Below are 17038 nucleotides of genomic sequence, written 5' to 3' on the forward strand. Positions count from 1 at the left end.
GTAATGAGCAATAGAGCCAAGATTTGAAATGAGTTGCTCTCACTCCACATCAAATATATTTTCAGCTCTACCATATCACACTACCAGTGTTATTTAAATCAAAGTTATGGAAAAAAAAAAGATATCACGAATTATGAACACACAAATAATTCTTAATTATTTCAGATGGTAAATTGATTTACACAGTATTCCAAGGATTATAAAGCACCCTCTAAACACTGTGCATAATTTTATTATTATTTGAAAACAGTCTTTCCTACTAACAGAATACTTTTTAAATAACTAATAAAACAAACAACTTCATTCAGATTTGAACTTTTTTTTAAAAAGTATATACTTTTCTGTCCCTTTGCTAGTTCATTTTAGTTTCCTCCCATCTAAACCCCTTGAGGCCTGTAGGATGGTTTGGGAATCAGAGTCATACCTCCTCTGCTGTCATCTCCTTAAAAGCAGTAGATTTGATTTACCTTCATTTAGGACTCATTAACAAGTAATTGGCAACTCTGTCAAATGTAATGCCTCTTGGTGGTCATTCAATGTGGGTGCAGACCATCTCTGAGTTCTCATCTCATAGCTATGACTCTCAAAGGACCAGGTTGGGTATAGAAAGTCGCCCAAGTTCAAAGGGATAAAGGGGAAAGTATGATTAATTCAGGTTTATTAGTAAAGAGAAGCAATTAAGGAATTGAGTTTAATATAATCTTTGTTTAAACTGGGGAAGGAAACCAGCATGGGGCAAGATCCTAGGTATTTCAAGATAGGATAGCAAGATGATCAAATAATCTTATCTGGGAACAGACTTACCTCAGCCCTCTAGATAATTCACACAGACATGAAAAGCCCACACAAACTGTACTGCACTCCCCACCCAATGGAGTTGTGCTAGCAGTAAAATAAGTGAAACCAGAAGGTTTTATTATATTCCAGCACAAGTTGTATTCCTGGTGGTACAGGTGAACTTTCCCCTGGATGCCTAAGCTCATATTTTAGAGCCAGAAACAAACCTTCAAAGATCCTTAAAGTAGCATCAAGAGGGTATAAAAAGTATGTTTGACAAGGCTTAGAGCTTAGCTAGTAAGGAGATAGGTACACTTTCTATCTCCAAAGAAGGCTGTATCTACCTATCCCAATCAAAATGGTTTCTACTTTGCTTATGAAACTGAGCCATAGACTAAAGCGAAGAGCACTGCTGTTCCTCTACATTTGAATGTTAAGAAAAAGAAAAGATGGAGAAGCAATAACACAAGAATGTCAGTGTGTTAAACAACAGGATAGGCAGTTGGGATGCAATTGCAGCCACTGGGATCAAAACTGTTGTCATACAATTAGCTGCTTTCAAGCAAAAGCATTTCATTTCCTTAAATCAATCATCAGTGCTGGCACATGGCATGATTAGGCAGGTAACAATTCAATGAGTCAGACTGCTAGCTTTCATTATATTAAAAAAAAAACCATAACTGAATGGAACAGCTCCAATAAGTAGGCTAAGCATCGCCTGTACAAATTAAATGCTCCTATGTTGTACCTTATTATGGCATTTCATTAATATTTGAGTTCTATTTTCTTAACAACCTTTTTGAGAAATAAAATAAAATGACCATTTTGTTACAAAATGATTATAGCCCCAATCACTTACCAGCAACAAAACTTGGAAATGAAGCCACCTTCTTTGTCTGTTTGGAAATATTAAAAACAGAACAAAAATAAGTAAGGAAGAAGACTTATTTTATATCATGTAAGACAATTATAGGGTTAAGAAATCAAAATAAGTGGTTAGCATTCCTAAGAGATTAGCTACACAAAAATTACCAACTTGAGCCACATCATGTTTAGTTGGGGTATGTGGTTCATTGACTCCCACAGGAAATCAATATCTTGAGTGCCTTTATCTTAAGATATGGGTACTCAGTGTGAAATCATAATGGGCTTAAAATCAGGTTCACCAAAACAAAGCATAAATCTTTGACAACGTAAATAGCTTTCCCATCACATGGACAACTTATAGAATTTTAGAGCTGAAAGGAAACCTAGAGATCATAATGTCCAACTCCCTCATTTAACAGACAAGGTCACTGAGGTCCAAAAAAACGGAATGGTTTGTTCAAAGCCACATAGTTAATAGGCTACTTATGATTGACATTGGTCTATCAACAATTTTAAGATAGGAAACACAAACTTGTTTTGTTAGTTTAGAAGAGTAATGTTGAACATGTGGTAAGAAGTTGTGTGTCATATTGCGAATAAATTGAAATTTGGGGTAAAAAAAAAATCTGAGTTCAAATCTTAGTTCTTCTACTTACTACCTACGTAACAATTGGGCACTTACTAGCTGTGTGGCCCTGGGCAAGTCACTTAACCTTGTTTGCCTCAGTTTCCTCATCTGTAAAATGAACAGGAGAAGGAGGTAACTACTCCAGTACCTTTGCCAAGAAAAGCCCAAATGGGGTAAAGTATGTGACTGAAAAGTACTGAACAGTAACAACAATAATATGGCAGGTTACATCTCTTCTCTGGACCTCATAATCTATGAATTGATGCTCCCAGAGGTATGCGATAGAACCAGGATGAAATAATGCTACTATATACAAGCACACTTTGTGATTCCAATATTTGTGTGTGTATGTATGTATGTGTGTTTACACCATGATTTCATCAATATAGGAATTCCCAGTGTTGGCACAACCTCCAAACATGTAGATCTGCAGCTTGTCTTCTTGTAACTTTAACTAAGGAACCAAGATATCAAGTAGTAGTCCAGGATAACACATCCAGGATTTCAGAGGTGAGACTTCTACCCCTGACTTCCTTAACCCAAGCTGTCCTTCTATCTATTACGCCAACCTTTCTCTACTCCTGATTACATGGTAGGAACTTCCTCTTACTCTTCCAACATGAATTCCTTTCCTGGAAACAAAACTTGACTTGCTTAGACCCTCCCAGAACCATGATTGTGTATGTACAGCCCTACACCACCCATCAGATAACCATGGTTTCAAATGGTAAAAGTGCTGAACAATAAGCTTGACCACTATTGAAATTTTACCAATGACCATTAGCCTAAAACACGGCCCAGAACGCTATCCCCTTATGAAATTACCTCTTGCATATTGTTATTGTCAACTGGTCCATTCAGATCAGAACGCTGCTGTTTCCGTGGCTGTTCTAAACTGTTGCAAACCTATTAACGATGAATAGAGAAAGCTCAAACCCACAGTTGTAGTAAGACATATGTGAAAAATAGATACCAATCAGAATCAGACTAAATGACCAACTGATATGTCATGGTTCTTCCCACATGGAAAGGCATTAAGCTATATTTTTCATCTCTCATGTTAACAGAATGTACTCATTTAACCAAGATTACAACTCATCCCATGATGAATAAAGCAGAAGTTAATGAAAGCACCAATTGACACTGTGAATAATATGTAAAGCACATCTTGCAAGCCAGGTTGTAAATCTGAATTCCTAATCTCAGAACTGACTGATGAATCAAGGATTTATTGAACACATTCCTAGCATTTATTTGTTGTGGTAGTGATACAGAGATATATAAAACTGTCCCTACCTGTCACAGATCACACATAGGAATCTAGATATTGAAGGGACCACCATGGAATTTGTAATCCAGTTGAGATAAAACTAACACACTTGAAGCAATTATAGAAAAATAAATTTTGGAACTGCCTTAACAGTTAAAATATAAAACGTTCAAAAGAGAGATCAGTGTGATCTAGAATCATCACAATAATCACTGAGCTTTAAGGTTTGCAAAGCACTTTACATGTATTATCCCTCTTGAGGCATTTTCTTACAAAAATAGTCTCTGGGGAAAGCTTTACCAATAAGCCAAGGCAGGGTCCATAGAAGATAGGAATTAAAGCAAAAATAAAATATAACCACCTTTACAAGGACATGGTAAAGCAGAGCACCTCATCCACTAATGTAAAACTATTTGTTATCCTTAGATAAGAGACATGCTTGTAGCTTTCTCTTAGTGGTCACTTCAACCCTGTTTGCTAAAATCAAGCAGATTTCTTTAACAGTTGCAAAAGGATTTGGTCACCTTCTCTTCTTTCCTGTCCTTGAATAAGAAATGTTTTCTCATTCTGATAATAAATCCTGCAGGTTACATTACAAATACTGCCCCCCCGCTTTTCTCCCTTGAATAAATTCCTTTTTTCTTTACACGTACCTCTCTTGTGAAAGGTTTTATTTATGTACCCTAAATTCCCACAAAATGCTGATGATTGGCTGTGCTTTAAGGGGGCCTGAGAAGTTATAAAAACCCAATCTGTACCCTAAGACACTGAAACTGCTATCATCCCAACCAGTCATTTTTGTCTGTGAGAAGCCAAATTGAAATTAGCATAGTGCCCTGTTCCTATATAAAGTGGTGATATAATGTTGCTTTCTTGTTACAGCTCCATTTTTACCACTTGTAACTATCTCTGCATTGGGATGCCTCCTAGATTATATAAAACATTGACCAAGATCCAGTCTAGCCTCCTAGCAGCTGCCTTGTTTCCAAGACTGTCTTAGGGACAGTAGAAAGTAAGGGCTGGGTGTACAATCTTTTTATTTCTTCATTCTCCAGCCACTACTCAGATGGAGTCTAGGGGCTTTCACTGAACCTGGTGTCCCTCAGCTTCTCTTCCTTCTTCTGACAAAATAAGTAAATACCCTTCTCCTCTAATTAGCTTACGGACCTAGATTGATTTTGAGGATCTATGTTTTCAGCGAGTAATAAGTTTGTATGAAAGTCCAAATGACTTCACACATTCAAATTATAGTCTTCTAGATCTGTAAGAACTCTGACTTTTGCAATCAAACACATTTAGTTATTTCACTGTCTAGACAAAACTTCAAAGGCCACGTTTGGAGGTCCTCAGACTTTCCTGAACCTAGGTTCATTAGCTACGGTAAATGAAGGATTGTATGTCCTTTACTGGAAGCTGAACTCTGGTTGGTAACTTCCCACCACACTGTCTAGACGGCCATGCCCTTTTCTCTGCTTCTGATGTTTGAGAATTGAAGGTGGACTTTAAATATGATAAATCACATTGTGTAGTTATACAGATGAGACTACAGAGTTAGCAGCTATGTAATGAAATATGTTAATATGGTGGCAGTGGGAGATGGAATCCCTTTAGGGTTATGAGAACACTGAATGGACAGACATAAATTAATTATACAGTACCTAGACCAAATGACATTTGTTTGAGGAAGAGATGATTATTTGTCTATAATAAAAATACATTAATTTGAATAAATTGTTCCAATAAATATCTTGGTTCCAGTTGGTAAAACTACTGCTTAGAATTTTTCTCAAAGTGTCATGTCTAATCACTGTGTGCTTGATTGAACTGAAAATACATTAATATAGTCCAAATTACTTTGGCTGTGATAATAGCAAATTACTTGTCATAAACTTACATTGCCTGTAATAGATGGTTTCTGATTGCATACCTAGCCAGGAAATATATTTATATATAAATGTGTGCATGTTTGTATATATAAAGTTTAAAAGTCTGGGGACCAGGAACACTAAATTAAAAATGTAACCATCAACAATTCCCACCGCCACCACCACATACACACAGACACACCACCAGAATGTCACATTGTACTTTGTATCATTTCAAGCCTCAGAAATATCAAATTGGATGACTTAATCATTTACATGTTAATTGTGCTCAATTTCTGGTTTCACAGTGGCAATCTCCTCAGCTCACTATTTTTGGAAGAGAAAGTTGAGTTATATCATGTTTCTACATTTGGGTATTTATTAAAAATGTCAACTTGGAGAGACCAAGCTGCACCAGTTCTCAGATCTCAGGTTACACACATGTGCATAAACTAGTGGGGGCTGATTTAAGCCCAGTCTCACTGCACAAATACATTATTCTTCCAATGGTTCCTTAATCTGCCCTTTGTGATATAAGTGGCTCTGAATAAATGACAATATTGTTCTTATACTCCTCTTAAATTTAGTCTGTCCTGATGATTTGTGTCTGGAGAGCAATCTGATTAAAGCATCTATTCTGGTTAGAAGTATTCCTATGAGACTGGCACATCTCTTCAAAGACAAATTGTAGCTTTTTAAAAAAAATATATCAACTGAATAAACTCCCTACTTTCCCCTTTAAAAAAAAAATCTATACAATAACCAACACGAAAGATGAAGAAGAAAGTCAAAACCTCTTTTCTCCACAATCTGTCCACACTCCCAAATACTAGTATCTGTTAGAACAATTAATAGCAAATCAACAATAATTTTTTTCCTGCCACATAACTTCTTATATTTATAAAGCACTTTACAATTTATAAAGCACTTTCTAATATATCATCTCTTTTAACATCCACAATCACTTTGTAAGGTTGGTAGTATAAGCATTGTGATCCCCACTTTGCATATAAGCAAACTGAGGCTCAAAGAAACTAAAGTGACATGGTGAGCAGGTGGCAGAATCTGAAATGAAATTCATGATTTTAGAGCAAAAAAAAACACCAAACCCCTCCCCCAGCATTTTATTGATGCATTATGTCTTTATATCCCAGCTATTTCTTGCAGGGGTGGGGAACCTCCACATCACTTTGCATTGAAAACCCCCTTGGGCCTACCATCCCTACTACCAACAATGTCAACATCAATTTCTGAACAAACAGCCACCAACAGGGCAGGCAAGGTACCCTGCAGGAAAGACAGGCAGTGTCATCTGTGTGTCGGAAGAGGCAAACCACCTCAACCACTACCTCCTCTTATATCCAATGGAGATAACCTAGTGTTTGGCACATCATAGGAAGGAAACAAGCATTTATTAAGCACCTACTCTTTTTGGCCAGGCACTTTATAAATAAGCACTTCATTATCTTGTTTGATCTTCATAACCCTGGAAGGTGGGTGCTACTGAGCCCCCATTTTATAGTTGAGGAAACTGAGGCAGACAGCAGCTAGGTGACTTGCCAAGGTTCACACAGCTAGTAGCTATCAGTTTACAAGGCCCACATTTGAACTCAGATTTTCCTAGCTCTAGGCCCAGTGGTCTGTCCATGATGCCATCTGTTTCTTATAATGATAATTAAAGGAATAAGACAAATATTTTCTCATCCATTTACTCATATATTATCGATGTCCCTCCATTATATGATAAGGCCAGGATAAAGGCATTCCTGTGCCAAAGAATAATTTACAATCAGAATTTTGTTTTAACCACAGGAACAAAGGGCAGCTACTGTGTGATCTTGAAAAAGTCACTCTTCCTCCCTCTGGGCCTCAATTTCATGCAAAATGAGAGAACTATAGTATAAGAATGTGAAACTATGGCATATGCATTTAATGGAATATTATGGTACATTATGAAATGAAGAGTATAAGGAACTCAAAAATGCATAGGATAAGTTGTATAAAATGAAGTAAGTATAAGCTTAACCAAAAGAATGATATAGGGGCGGAGCCAAGATGGTGGAGTAAAAGCAGTGACTTGCTTGAGTTTTCCCCCAAATCCCTCCAATACCTGTAAAATGGCTCTAAACAAATTCTGGAGCAGCAGAACCCACAAAAGACAAAGTGAAACAAATTTCCAGACCAAATCCGGATGGTTGATTGGAAAGGTCTATTGTGCCAGGCTGGGAGAAGAACGCAATTCAGTGTGGGCCATGCAGGCAAAGACTGGGCCTAAGTTATCCTGGAGCAGGCCTCAGGGGACTGAATCACAGGCAGCTCTGGTGGTGTCCAAACTTCTCAACCCACAAATGCCAAAGACAACTTAGAAGGTGAGTAGGAAAGAAAGGTCTGTGACCACGTTGAGAGAGACGCTCAGTCCCAGACCCAGTCCCAGCACAGCCGCAGGGAAGCAGCTGCTTCTGGAGCTCTCAGCCTACAGACTGAGGGGGAATCCAGTGGCTGCTCAGAGGGGGATTGCAGGGATCTCTTTGCTGGTGCTGAGGCAGGATTCTCTTGCTTTGCCTGTGCTTGGATCTGCATCACAGTTCTAGGCAGCAGTCCAGGGGTGAGGAGGAGCACTGGCATGGTGTAGCTTGTGATAACAGTGGAGAGGAAATCCTCCTCACAGTTCCAAGGTAGAAAAGACTGCTTGTGGTCATTCACAGACCAGAGGAAAGAGCAAACACTTCGCCCTTGATTCTGCCACCTTGGAAGAACTGAAAATTTACATTTAGAAGTATCTCTGAAAACAGCTACACAACCCCCCCAAAGCTAGGAACAGTAAAGCTCCACACTGGAAACAGACCCCCTACCTTAACAAAGAGTTTATGGGATCATGAGCAAACAGCACACACAAAAAAAGGCCATAGAATTTTTCTTTGGTGACAAAGAAGATCAAAATATATAAGCAGAAGAAGACAACAAAGCCTCCAAGAAAAATATGAATCAGTCCCAGATCATGGAAGAGCTCAAAAAGGATTTTGACAAGCAAGTAAGAGAAGTAGAGAAAAAACTGGGAAGATAAATGGGAGTGATGCAAGAAAATCATGAAAAACAAGTCAACAGCTTGCTAAAAGAGACCCAAAAAAATACCGAAGATAATAACACCTTAAAAAATAGCCTAACCCAAATGCCAAAAGAGGTCCAAAAAGCCAATGAGGAGAAGAATGCCTTTGAAAGCAGAATTGGCCAGATGGAAAAGGAAGTCCAAAATCTCACTGAAGAAAATACTTCCTTAAAAATTAGAATGGAGCAATTGGAAGCTAGTGACTTTATGAGAAATCAAGACATTGTATAATAAAACCAAAAGAATGAAAAAATTGAAGACAATGTGAATATCTCATTGGAAAAACAACTGACCTGGAAAAGAGATCCAGGAGACATAATTTAAAAATTATTGGACTATCTGAAAGCCATGATCAAAAAAAGAGCCTAGACATCACCTTTAAGAAATTATCCAGGAAAATTGCCCTGATATTCTAGAGCCAGAGGGTAAAATAGAAATGGAAAGAATCCACTGACCACCTTCTGAAAGAAATCCCCAAAGAAAAACTCCTAGGAATATTATAGCCAAATTTCAGAGTTCCCAGATCAAGGAGAAAATATCACAAGCAGCCAGAAAGAAACAATTCCAGTATTGTGGAAATACAATCAGGATAACACAAGATTTAGCAGCTTCTACATTAAGGGACAGGAGGGCTTAGAATATGATATTCTGGAGGGCTTGGAATATGATATTCTGGAGGGCAAAATACAGCCAAGAATCACCTACCCAGAAGAACTGAGTATAATCCTTCAGGAGAAAAAATTGACATTCAGTGAAACAGAGGACTTTTAAGTATTCTTGATGAAAAGACCAGAGCTGAATAGAAAACTTTCAAATACAAGACTGAAGAGAAGCATGAAAAGGTAAACAGGAAAGAGAAATCTTAAAGGAACTTATTAAAGTTGAACTGTTTACATTCCTGCATGGAAAGATGATATTTGTAACTTATGAGACCTTTGTCAGTATTAGGGTAGTTGGAGGGGAAAAAAATATATGTATATACAGACAGACAGACAGATAGATAGATAGATAGATAGATAGATAGATAGATAGATAGATAGATAGATAGATAGAAGGCACAGGGTGAGTTGAAGATGAAGGGGTGATATCTGAAAAATAAAGTTAAGGGGTGAGAGAGAATTATACTCGGAGAAGGAGAAAGGGAAAGGTATAATAATATGTGAGATAATAAAAGTATCTCACATAAAACATAAGAAAAAGCTTTTAGAGCGGAGGGGAAGTGGGGGAAGGTGAGAGGGAATGAGTGAATTTTATTCTCATCAGATTTGGCTTAAGGCGGGAATAACATACACACTCAATTGGGTATGGAAATCTATCTTACCCTACAGGAAAATAGTGGGGAAGGAGATAAGAGAGTAGGGGGATAATAGAGGGGAGGGCAGATTGGGGGAGGGAATAATCAGAAGCAAACACTTCTGAGGAGGGACAGTGTCAAAAGAGAGAATAGAAATAAACAGGGGGTGGGATAGGATAAGGGGAAATATAGTTAGTTCTTCACATTGTGACTACTATGGAAATGTTTTGCATGACTACACATGTATAACCTGTATGAAGTTGCTTGCCAACTCAATGAGGGTGGGTGGGGAGGGAGGAAGGGAGAGAATTTGGAACCCAAAGCTTCAAATACAAATGTTAAAAAATTGTTTTTACATGCAACTGGGAAATAATATATACAGGCAATGGGGTATAGAAATCTATCCTGCCGTACAGGAAAACATAAGAGGAAGGGCATAAGAGAAGTGGGGCGTGATAGAAGGGAAGGCAGATTAGGGGAAGGAGTATTCAGAAGGCATGCCTCTTGGGGTGGAGGGAGGGGAGAGGGGGAGAAAATTTGGAACTCAAAATCTTGCGGAAATAAATGTTGAAAACTAAATATAAATAAATTAATTTTAAAAAAGAATGATATCATAATCATCATAATAAATAGCTTGCACTTTGCAAATGCTATCAAATAGTGCTAGAAATAAAGACTGGAAGAGCTAGAGAAAAGAATCTCAGACCAAATTTAAACCTAACTTAATTGGCCTTGGAAAGATAGAGTTTTCAAGCAGGAATGTCACATGACCAGAACTGTATCTCTGGGAGATTAGTCTGACACTACTGTATAGGATGAGCAGAGAGACCTGTTGAGAAACCACCACTATAGTTTAGCGAAGAGATAACCAAGGACAGAAAGAAAAGAGGGCAGATTCAAAAGATACTGCTGAGGTAAAAAACATCACTATTTGTCTCCTGATCAGATGTAGAAGACAAGAATCAGTGAAGTCTTTAGCATACCTTCTCACCCCTCCAATGGTGCTGAAATCTTGAGAGTTAATAAAGGGTAGAATAAGAGGAAACAGATTCAAGGGACTTTGCTGAGGTAAGATCCCTGTCCAATCATTAGACAGTAATGTCTTTAAGCACTTCAGACCAAGAAGAAGATGGGGGGGGCAGTGGAGAAGAATTACCAGCCAGGGCATTCTGTCTCGTCATCTTACTTTTGTCATGATCTCAATTCCAGGCTGCCCAGACCCTGGGGGGCAGTTGGGTGGGAAGAATGACATGGCTGCCCACACTTTTTAGATGAGCTGGGAGGCACCAACCATAGTCATTCCAGTGAAACAGACACCAGGCCTTATCATCTTCCCTACCATGGCATCCTAAGGTTCTCTGGGCATTACTTTTGATCTCACTGCTACACCCTCTAGACTCTGCACATTATTTTCTGAAATGCACCCTAAAGACCCTGGGGCCTTCTTATCCACCCCACTTCTCTACCCTTAGGATTTTTGAGCCTTTCCATTCACATGGACCTCTCTTATATATGGTCCCTCCCCAGATTTTTGTGTAAATTCCTTGAGAAATGGGACTACTTTATTTTTCTATTTGTTTCTTCAGGACTTGGCACATAAAAATCACTCGTTAAATATTTTTTCCATTCATTTAGTATGGGAAATGAGAAATAAGGAAGTAAGAAAGAAGAATTGTTTGGGGGGTAATACTTCTTGTAGTAGTAGTAGTAGTAGTAGTAGTAGTAGTAGTAGTAGTAGTAGGCGGCAGCATTTTAAGGTTTGCAAAACATTTTTAAAATATCTCATTTGATCCTCATAACAGTTCTGGGAGGTAGGTGCTATTATTAATCTACCTTTTACACATGAGAAAACAGACAGAGAGAGGTTAAATGATTTACTTAGAGCCACACAGCTAGTAAGTGTCTAAGACAGGATTTGAACTCAGGTCTTGACTCCAAATCCAGCATTCTACCCATTATGCCACCTATTTGTTGTTCCGTCATTTCAGTCATGTCCAATTCTTTTCTGTTTGTTTTTTTGTTTGTTTGCTTGCTTGCTTCTGGTGAGGCAATGGGGTTAAGTGACTTGCCCAGGGTCACACAGCTAGTGAGTATCATATGTCTAAGGCTGAATTTGAATTCAGTTCCTCCTGACTCCAGGGCCAGTGCTCTATCCACTGTGCCACCTAGCTGCCCCCAGTCATGTCCAATTCTTTGTGACCTCATTTGGATTTTCTTGGCAAAAACAATGGATTGGTTTGCCATTTCCTTCTCTAGCTTATTTTACAGATAAGAAAACTGAGGCAAATAGGGTTAAGTGACTTGCTCAGAATCACATAGCTAGTAAGTGTCTGAGGCCAAATTTGAACTTAGGAAGATGAGTCTTCCTGACTCCAGGCCTAAGCTCTGTCCACTTCATCATCTAGCTGCCCATTATGCCACCTAATTGCCTAGTAAGGGAGTCAGATAATGATCAGTGGGGATTAGTTAAGTTTGAGGTGCCAAGTGGAGATGGATGTGGAAACTGAAATTCCTCCAAATGTTCAGGGCTGGAGATTAATATTTCAGTAATCTCCAAGAAGAGATAATTGTTGAAGTTGTAGATATAAATGAGATTGACAGAGGAGAGAGTACAGAGAGAGAGAAGAGAAGGTAACCAAGGCCAAAGCATCAGGAGGTGAACATTAGATAGCAGAACCATTTCAGTCACACTGAGTTATTTAACTAGCGTCCCACAGATAATGATGAGTATACTTTGCATAGGAAGGCAGAATTAAGTGGTAATTATGCTGCTCTCTCATGGTTATATTTAACCACATCATCCAGGGAGAACAAGGAGCCAATGAAAGGAGAAAAGGCAAGAATCATAGAGAGAAAAATTAGTATAGTTCACTGTCATGGAAACCAAGGTAAGGGAAAGTTTCAAGAAAGGTGTGCTGAACATTGTCAATTGGGATGAGGACTGAGAAAGGACTTTGAGATTTGGTGATTAGAAGATCTTTGGTGTCTCTTAACAGGATAATTCAAGTAAGGGAACTGATAGCCAATTTGTAAGGTGTTAAGCAGTGGGGGCAACTAGATGGTGCAGTGGATTCAGGAAGACCTGAGTTCAAATCTGGCCTCAGACACTTGACACTTACTAGCTGTGTGACCCTGGGCAAGTCATTTGACCCCACTGCCTCACAAAAAAGGAGTTAAGCAGTGAATATAGGATGAAGAAACTACTACAAACTACTTTTTCAAGAATTTTGGCAGGGAAGACAATAGAGGACATGGAGATCATGGCTTTAGAGGGCAATGAGATGGATGGAAGGTCTCTTAGGATAATCAAATTGGAAGGTGTTTGTAGGCTGAATATAATGACAGTGATGGAAGTATCATTGTACTCTGCCCTAGTCAGATCCTATCTGGAGTACTGTGCTCCAGTCATCATATTTTAGAAAGGATATGGAGAAGATGGAGCACAATAATATTGAGTCATACAGGAATCAGCTGAATGAATTTAGAATGTCTAGCTTGGAGAAAAGAAGATTTGGTTGGAAAGTGGAGATCAGAAGCATGCATGATAGCTATGTTCAAGTATACGAAGGACTGTTGTGTGGAAGAGTGGGATTAAATTTGTTCTGCTTCACCCATAAGGGCAGAATTAGGAGCAGTGCTAGGTTGCAGAAAGGTTGACTAATGATCAATGTCAGGGAAAACTTCCTAACAAGAATAGACTGTTTCAAGAAGCAGTGGAATATACCTCAACAGAATGCCTTGAGCTTAATAATAATGACCACTTGTCATCAATGTTACAGAGGGCTTTCAGTCCTGCCATAGGTTGAACTAGATAGTCTTTGAGGGCCCTTCTTACTCTGATATGGTGATCCTATGAAGAATTAGAAAGGACTGTCTTTTTAAAGATATCTTCCATATAGGGAGATCTTACACCATGAATCCTCAGAATGAGTCTAAAACAAAGCTCAGCTTATTTATGTTTTTAAAGACATGATTCACACCAAAGCATCCTTGAATCTGAGTATTGATTAATCACATGAAAAAACAAGTTCCAGAAGTCACCCAAGACAAACTGGCATAAGGAAGAGGTAAGATGCAAGCAGATAGTATCTGTTATATGATTGATGGGAAAAGAAAACAGAAGAAAAGAAGAGCCTGGAAGCAGCCAAGAGATAATTTCTTCAGAAGATTTCACCTAAAAGTTGAAACAGCTATAGTCTGTTATTTGTAGGTAAAACAGGCATGAACAGGTAGCATCAGATAAAGGAAAAAGAGGCAAGTAAGGCTCAGAAAATAGGGAACAGGAAGATAGCTATAAAAGGAGCCTCACCAAGGAGTTCCTGGTGGCAGAACACCAAACATGGTGAATAGGAAAGATAAACAGGCAGTTCATACTAGTATTTAGCTGCAAAAGCCTTGACTATTCAAGGATCTTTGCTTCAGTGAGCACAAGGGCAAGGGGAGGACCTAAAAGGGAACATGCAACATTTCTATTTCTTCCAGGCCAACCAGCAAGTACTGTATGTATAGACAAAACTGGGATTGCTGCCATATGAGAAGGAAAGGCCAAAGGGTTGGAAGAATTCTTCTTTGTTCTTTGGCTTATAAGGTAGAATTGAGTTTCTCATTATAAATAGAAGTATTTTGACAGAAAAACTTAAAAACAGATAAATATAATATAGAGACAGATAGAAATCCTAACCTAGGTCAGGAGCTTGGAAGATGAACATGAACAAAGAGAAAAGAGGGAAAGAAGGACCACTGAACCCATGAAGTGACACAATAAATTCAAAGCTATTCCCATGGACTGTACAGCTAGATCCTTGGGGGAGGACTCATCTTCTCAGGCAGTTAACTATAATGAAGGAAAGGAGAAGGGAATAAGCATTTATATATTGCCTACTATGCTATCAGATACTTTTCTAAGCCCCTCCCCTCTTTTTTTTTTTTAAAATATTTTGTCTTACTTGATACAACATCCCAAAGAAGCAAGTGCTGTTATTCTCTCCATTTTACAGCTGAGAAAATCGAGGAAAACAGACTCGCCCACATAGTAAGTGTCTGAAACTAGATTTGAATGTACTTCTTCCTGACACAGACCCATCACTCTACCCACTGCACCATCCATCAGCCGCCTCTATGAGATATAATGAGGAACAGCAAATTCTGCCAGAAGAGGATATCTAGTGCTGGTCACAAGGAGAAAGAAGGGCAGCTAGGTGGTGCAGGGGATAGAGCACCAGCGCTGAAGTCAGGAGTACTTGAGTTCAAATACAGCCTCAGACCAAACACTTGACACTAGCTGTGTGACCCTGGGCAAGTCACTTAACCCCGGTTGCCTAAAAATTAAAAAAAAAATTTTTAGAGAAGAGAAAGAAGAAAAAAATGGAGACAGGAAGAAGGTGGATTAGTCAATCAATAAATCAAGTATTTATTAAGTGCCAACTGTGTTCCAAACATTGTACTAGGTTCTGGGAATATCAATACAAAATTGAGATGGTCCTTGCCCTCAAGAAGTTTACCTTCTATTGGAGGGATACAGCAGCAAGTTCACAGATAAAGACAAAGTGATTAGGAGGGGAAGACTAACAACTAGGGAATCAGGAAAGGCTTCCTTAAGGATAAAGCATGTAAGTTGTGTTCTGAAAGGAACTGGGAATTCTAGGAAGCAGATATGAGAAGAAAGAGCATTCCAAGAATAGGGAAGCGCATATGTAAGAACAAGGAGATGGAATTCTGTGTCCAGGGAACAGAAAGCAGGCCAGTATAGAATGCATAAAGGGGAAGTAACATTTTTAAGATCACTTAAAACAATTGGATTCTTCAAACTATTGTCTGGTGAGCCTAATTAATATTTCAGGAAAAATCTAGGACTTATTATGAAAGAGATGGTTTGGAAGTAGAATTGCCATGACTCAGCCTGTGCATATCAAAAACAAACCACACCAAAATAATCTCATTTTCTTTATTGATATCATTTATTCCTTCATTCTTCTCTAGGCTCCTGTTCTGAATTTCATAATTTTTTTTTGCTTTTTGGTGAGGCAATTGGGGTTAAGTGACTTGCCCAGGGTCACACAGCTAGGAAGTATCAAGTGTCTGAGGGTCAATTTGAACTCAAATCTTCCTGATTCCAAGGTTCTATCTACTGTGCCACCTAGCTGCCCCCAGGATTTCTTTCTCCATTATTGCCTCAGCAGCCTTCTCACCCTGGAAGATCCCTTTGCCTCTGCAGCCCTTTCCCCTGAATGGACAGTTCTCAGACCTTCCACTTTAAAGAAGGACCCAGTCTAACTATATTCATTTCTCCATTTCTCTTCAGGGTCCTCTCCTGACTCTTAGGATTTCTTTTCCCACATGATTACACGAAGGCACCTTTTGCCCTTACCCTTTTCACCTTCTTTTTAGGTGCTATTTTCCGACATTAGAATATAAGCCACTTGAGGGCGGGGACCACCTTTTTTTTTGCTTATATTTATATTCTAAATCTTTAACACAGTGTCTGGCATATAGGAAGCACTTAAAAATACTTATTGATGGGGGGCAGAGCCAAGATGGCTGAGGGAAAGCAGTGACTTGCTGGAGCTGTCCCCCAAACCCATCCAAATACCTATAAAAAATGGCTCTAAACAAATTCTAGAGCAGCAGAACCCACAAAGAGACAGAGTGAAACAAATTTCCAGCCCAAGACAACATGGATGGTTGATCAGAAAGGTATATCATGCTGGGCTGATAGAGGAGCACAGTTTGGTGTGGGGGCAAAGGCCGCAGCGAAACCTGGAAAAGACCTCAGATGACTAAATTGTGGGCAGCTGTGGCAGTTTCCAGACTTCTCAATCCACAAACGCCAAAGACAACTTAGAAGGTCAGTAGGAAAAGTCTGTTTCTACGGTGCTGAGAGAGAAGTGAGGTGGTCTCAGCTCCATTCCCTGAGCATGGCCCAGGGTGGGGGCTGCCTCCTGAGCTTCAGGCCCACAGACTGAGGGGGAATTGAGTGGCTGATCAGAGGAAGGTTGCAGGGATCTCTCTGCCAGTGCCGAGGCAGGTATCTCTTGCTTTGCCCATGCTTGGATCTGGGTCACAGTTCTGGGTGGTGGTCCTGGGGCAAGGAGAAGCACTGGTGTGGTAGAGCTTGTAGTGGCTGTAGAGAGAAAACCCTCCTCACAGTTCCAGAACAGAAAGGAGTGCTTGTGGTCACTAATAGACCACAGCACAGGCCAGGAAAGGAATAAACACCTCGCCCCTTATCATA

General features: G+C 39.2%; 1 protein-coding gene across 5 annotated transcripts in view; it reads right to left on the reverse strand.

Moving 5' to 3' along the window:
* Window positions 1-17038, reverse strand: part of APBA2 (amyloid beta precursor protein binding family A member 2) — a 368344-nt gene that overhangs the window by 87639 nt on the left and 263667 nt on the right. For 4 of the 5 annotated variants that reach the window (XM_078151177.1, XM_020968667.2, XM_020968668.2 and 1 more), the window contains 2 exons: window positions 3098-3178; window positions 1637-1673 (listed from right to left, as the gene is read on the reverse strand). In XM_078151177.1, coding sequence (XP_078007303.1) covers window positions 1637-1673; window positions 3098-3178 — 118 coding nt within the window. The remainder of the gene's footprint in view (window positions 1-1636; window positions 1674-3097; window positions 3179-17038) is intronic. The other variant, XM_078151178.1, reaches the window with a different exon arrangement.

Source organism: Phascolarctos cinereus, unplaced genomic scaffold (assembly GCF_003287225.1).
Source record: "Phascolarctos cinereus isolate Bilbo 61053 unplaced genomic scaffold, phaCin_HiC Scaffold_3;HRSCAF=262, whole genome shotgun sequence".
In the NCBI taxonomy this organism is placed as follows: Eukaryota; Metazoa; Chordata; class Mammalia; order Diprotodontia; family Phascolarctidae; genus Phascolarctos; species Phascolarctos cinereus.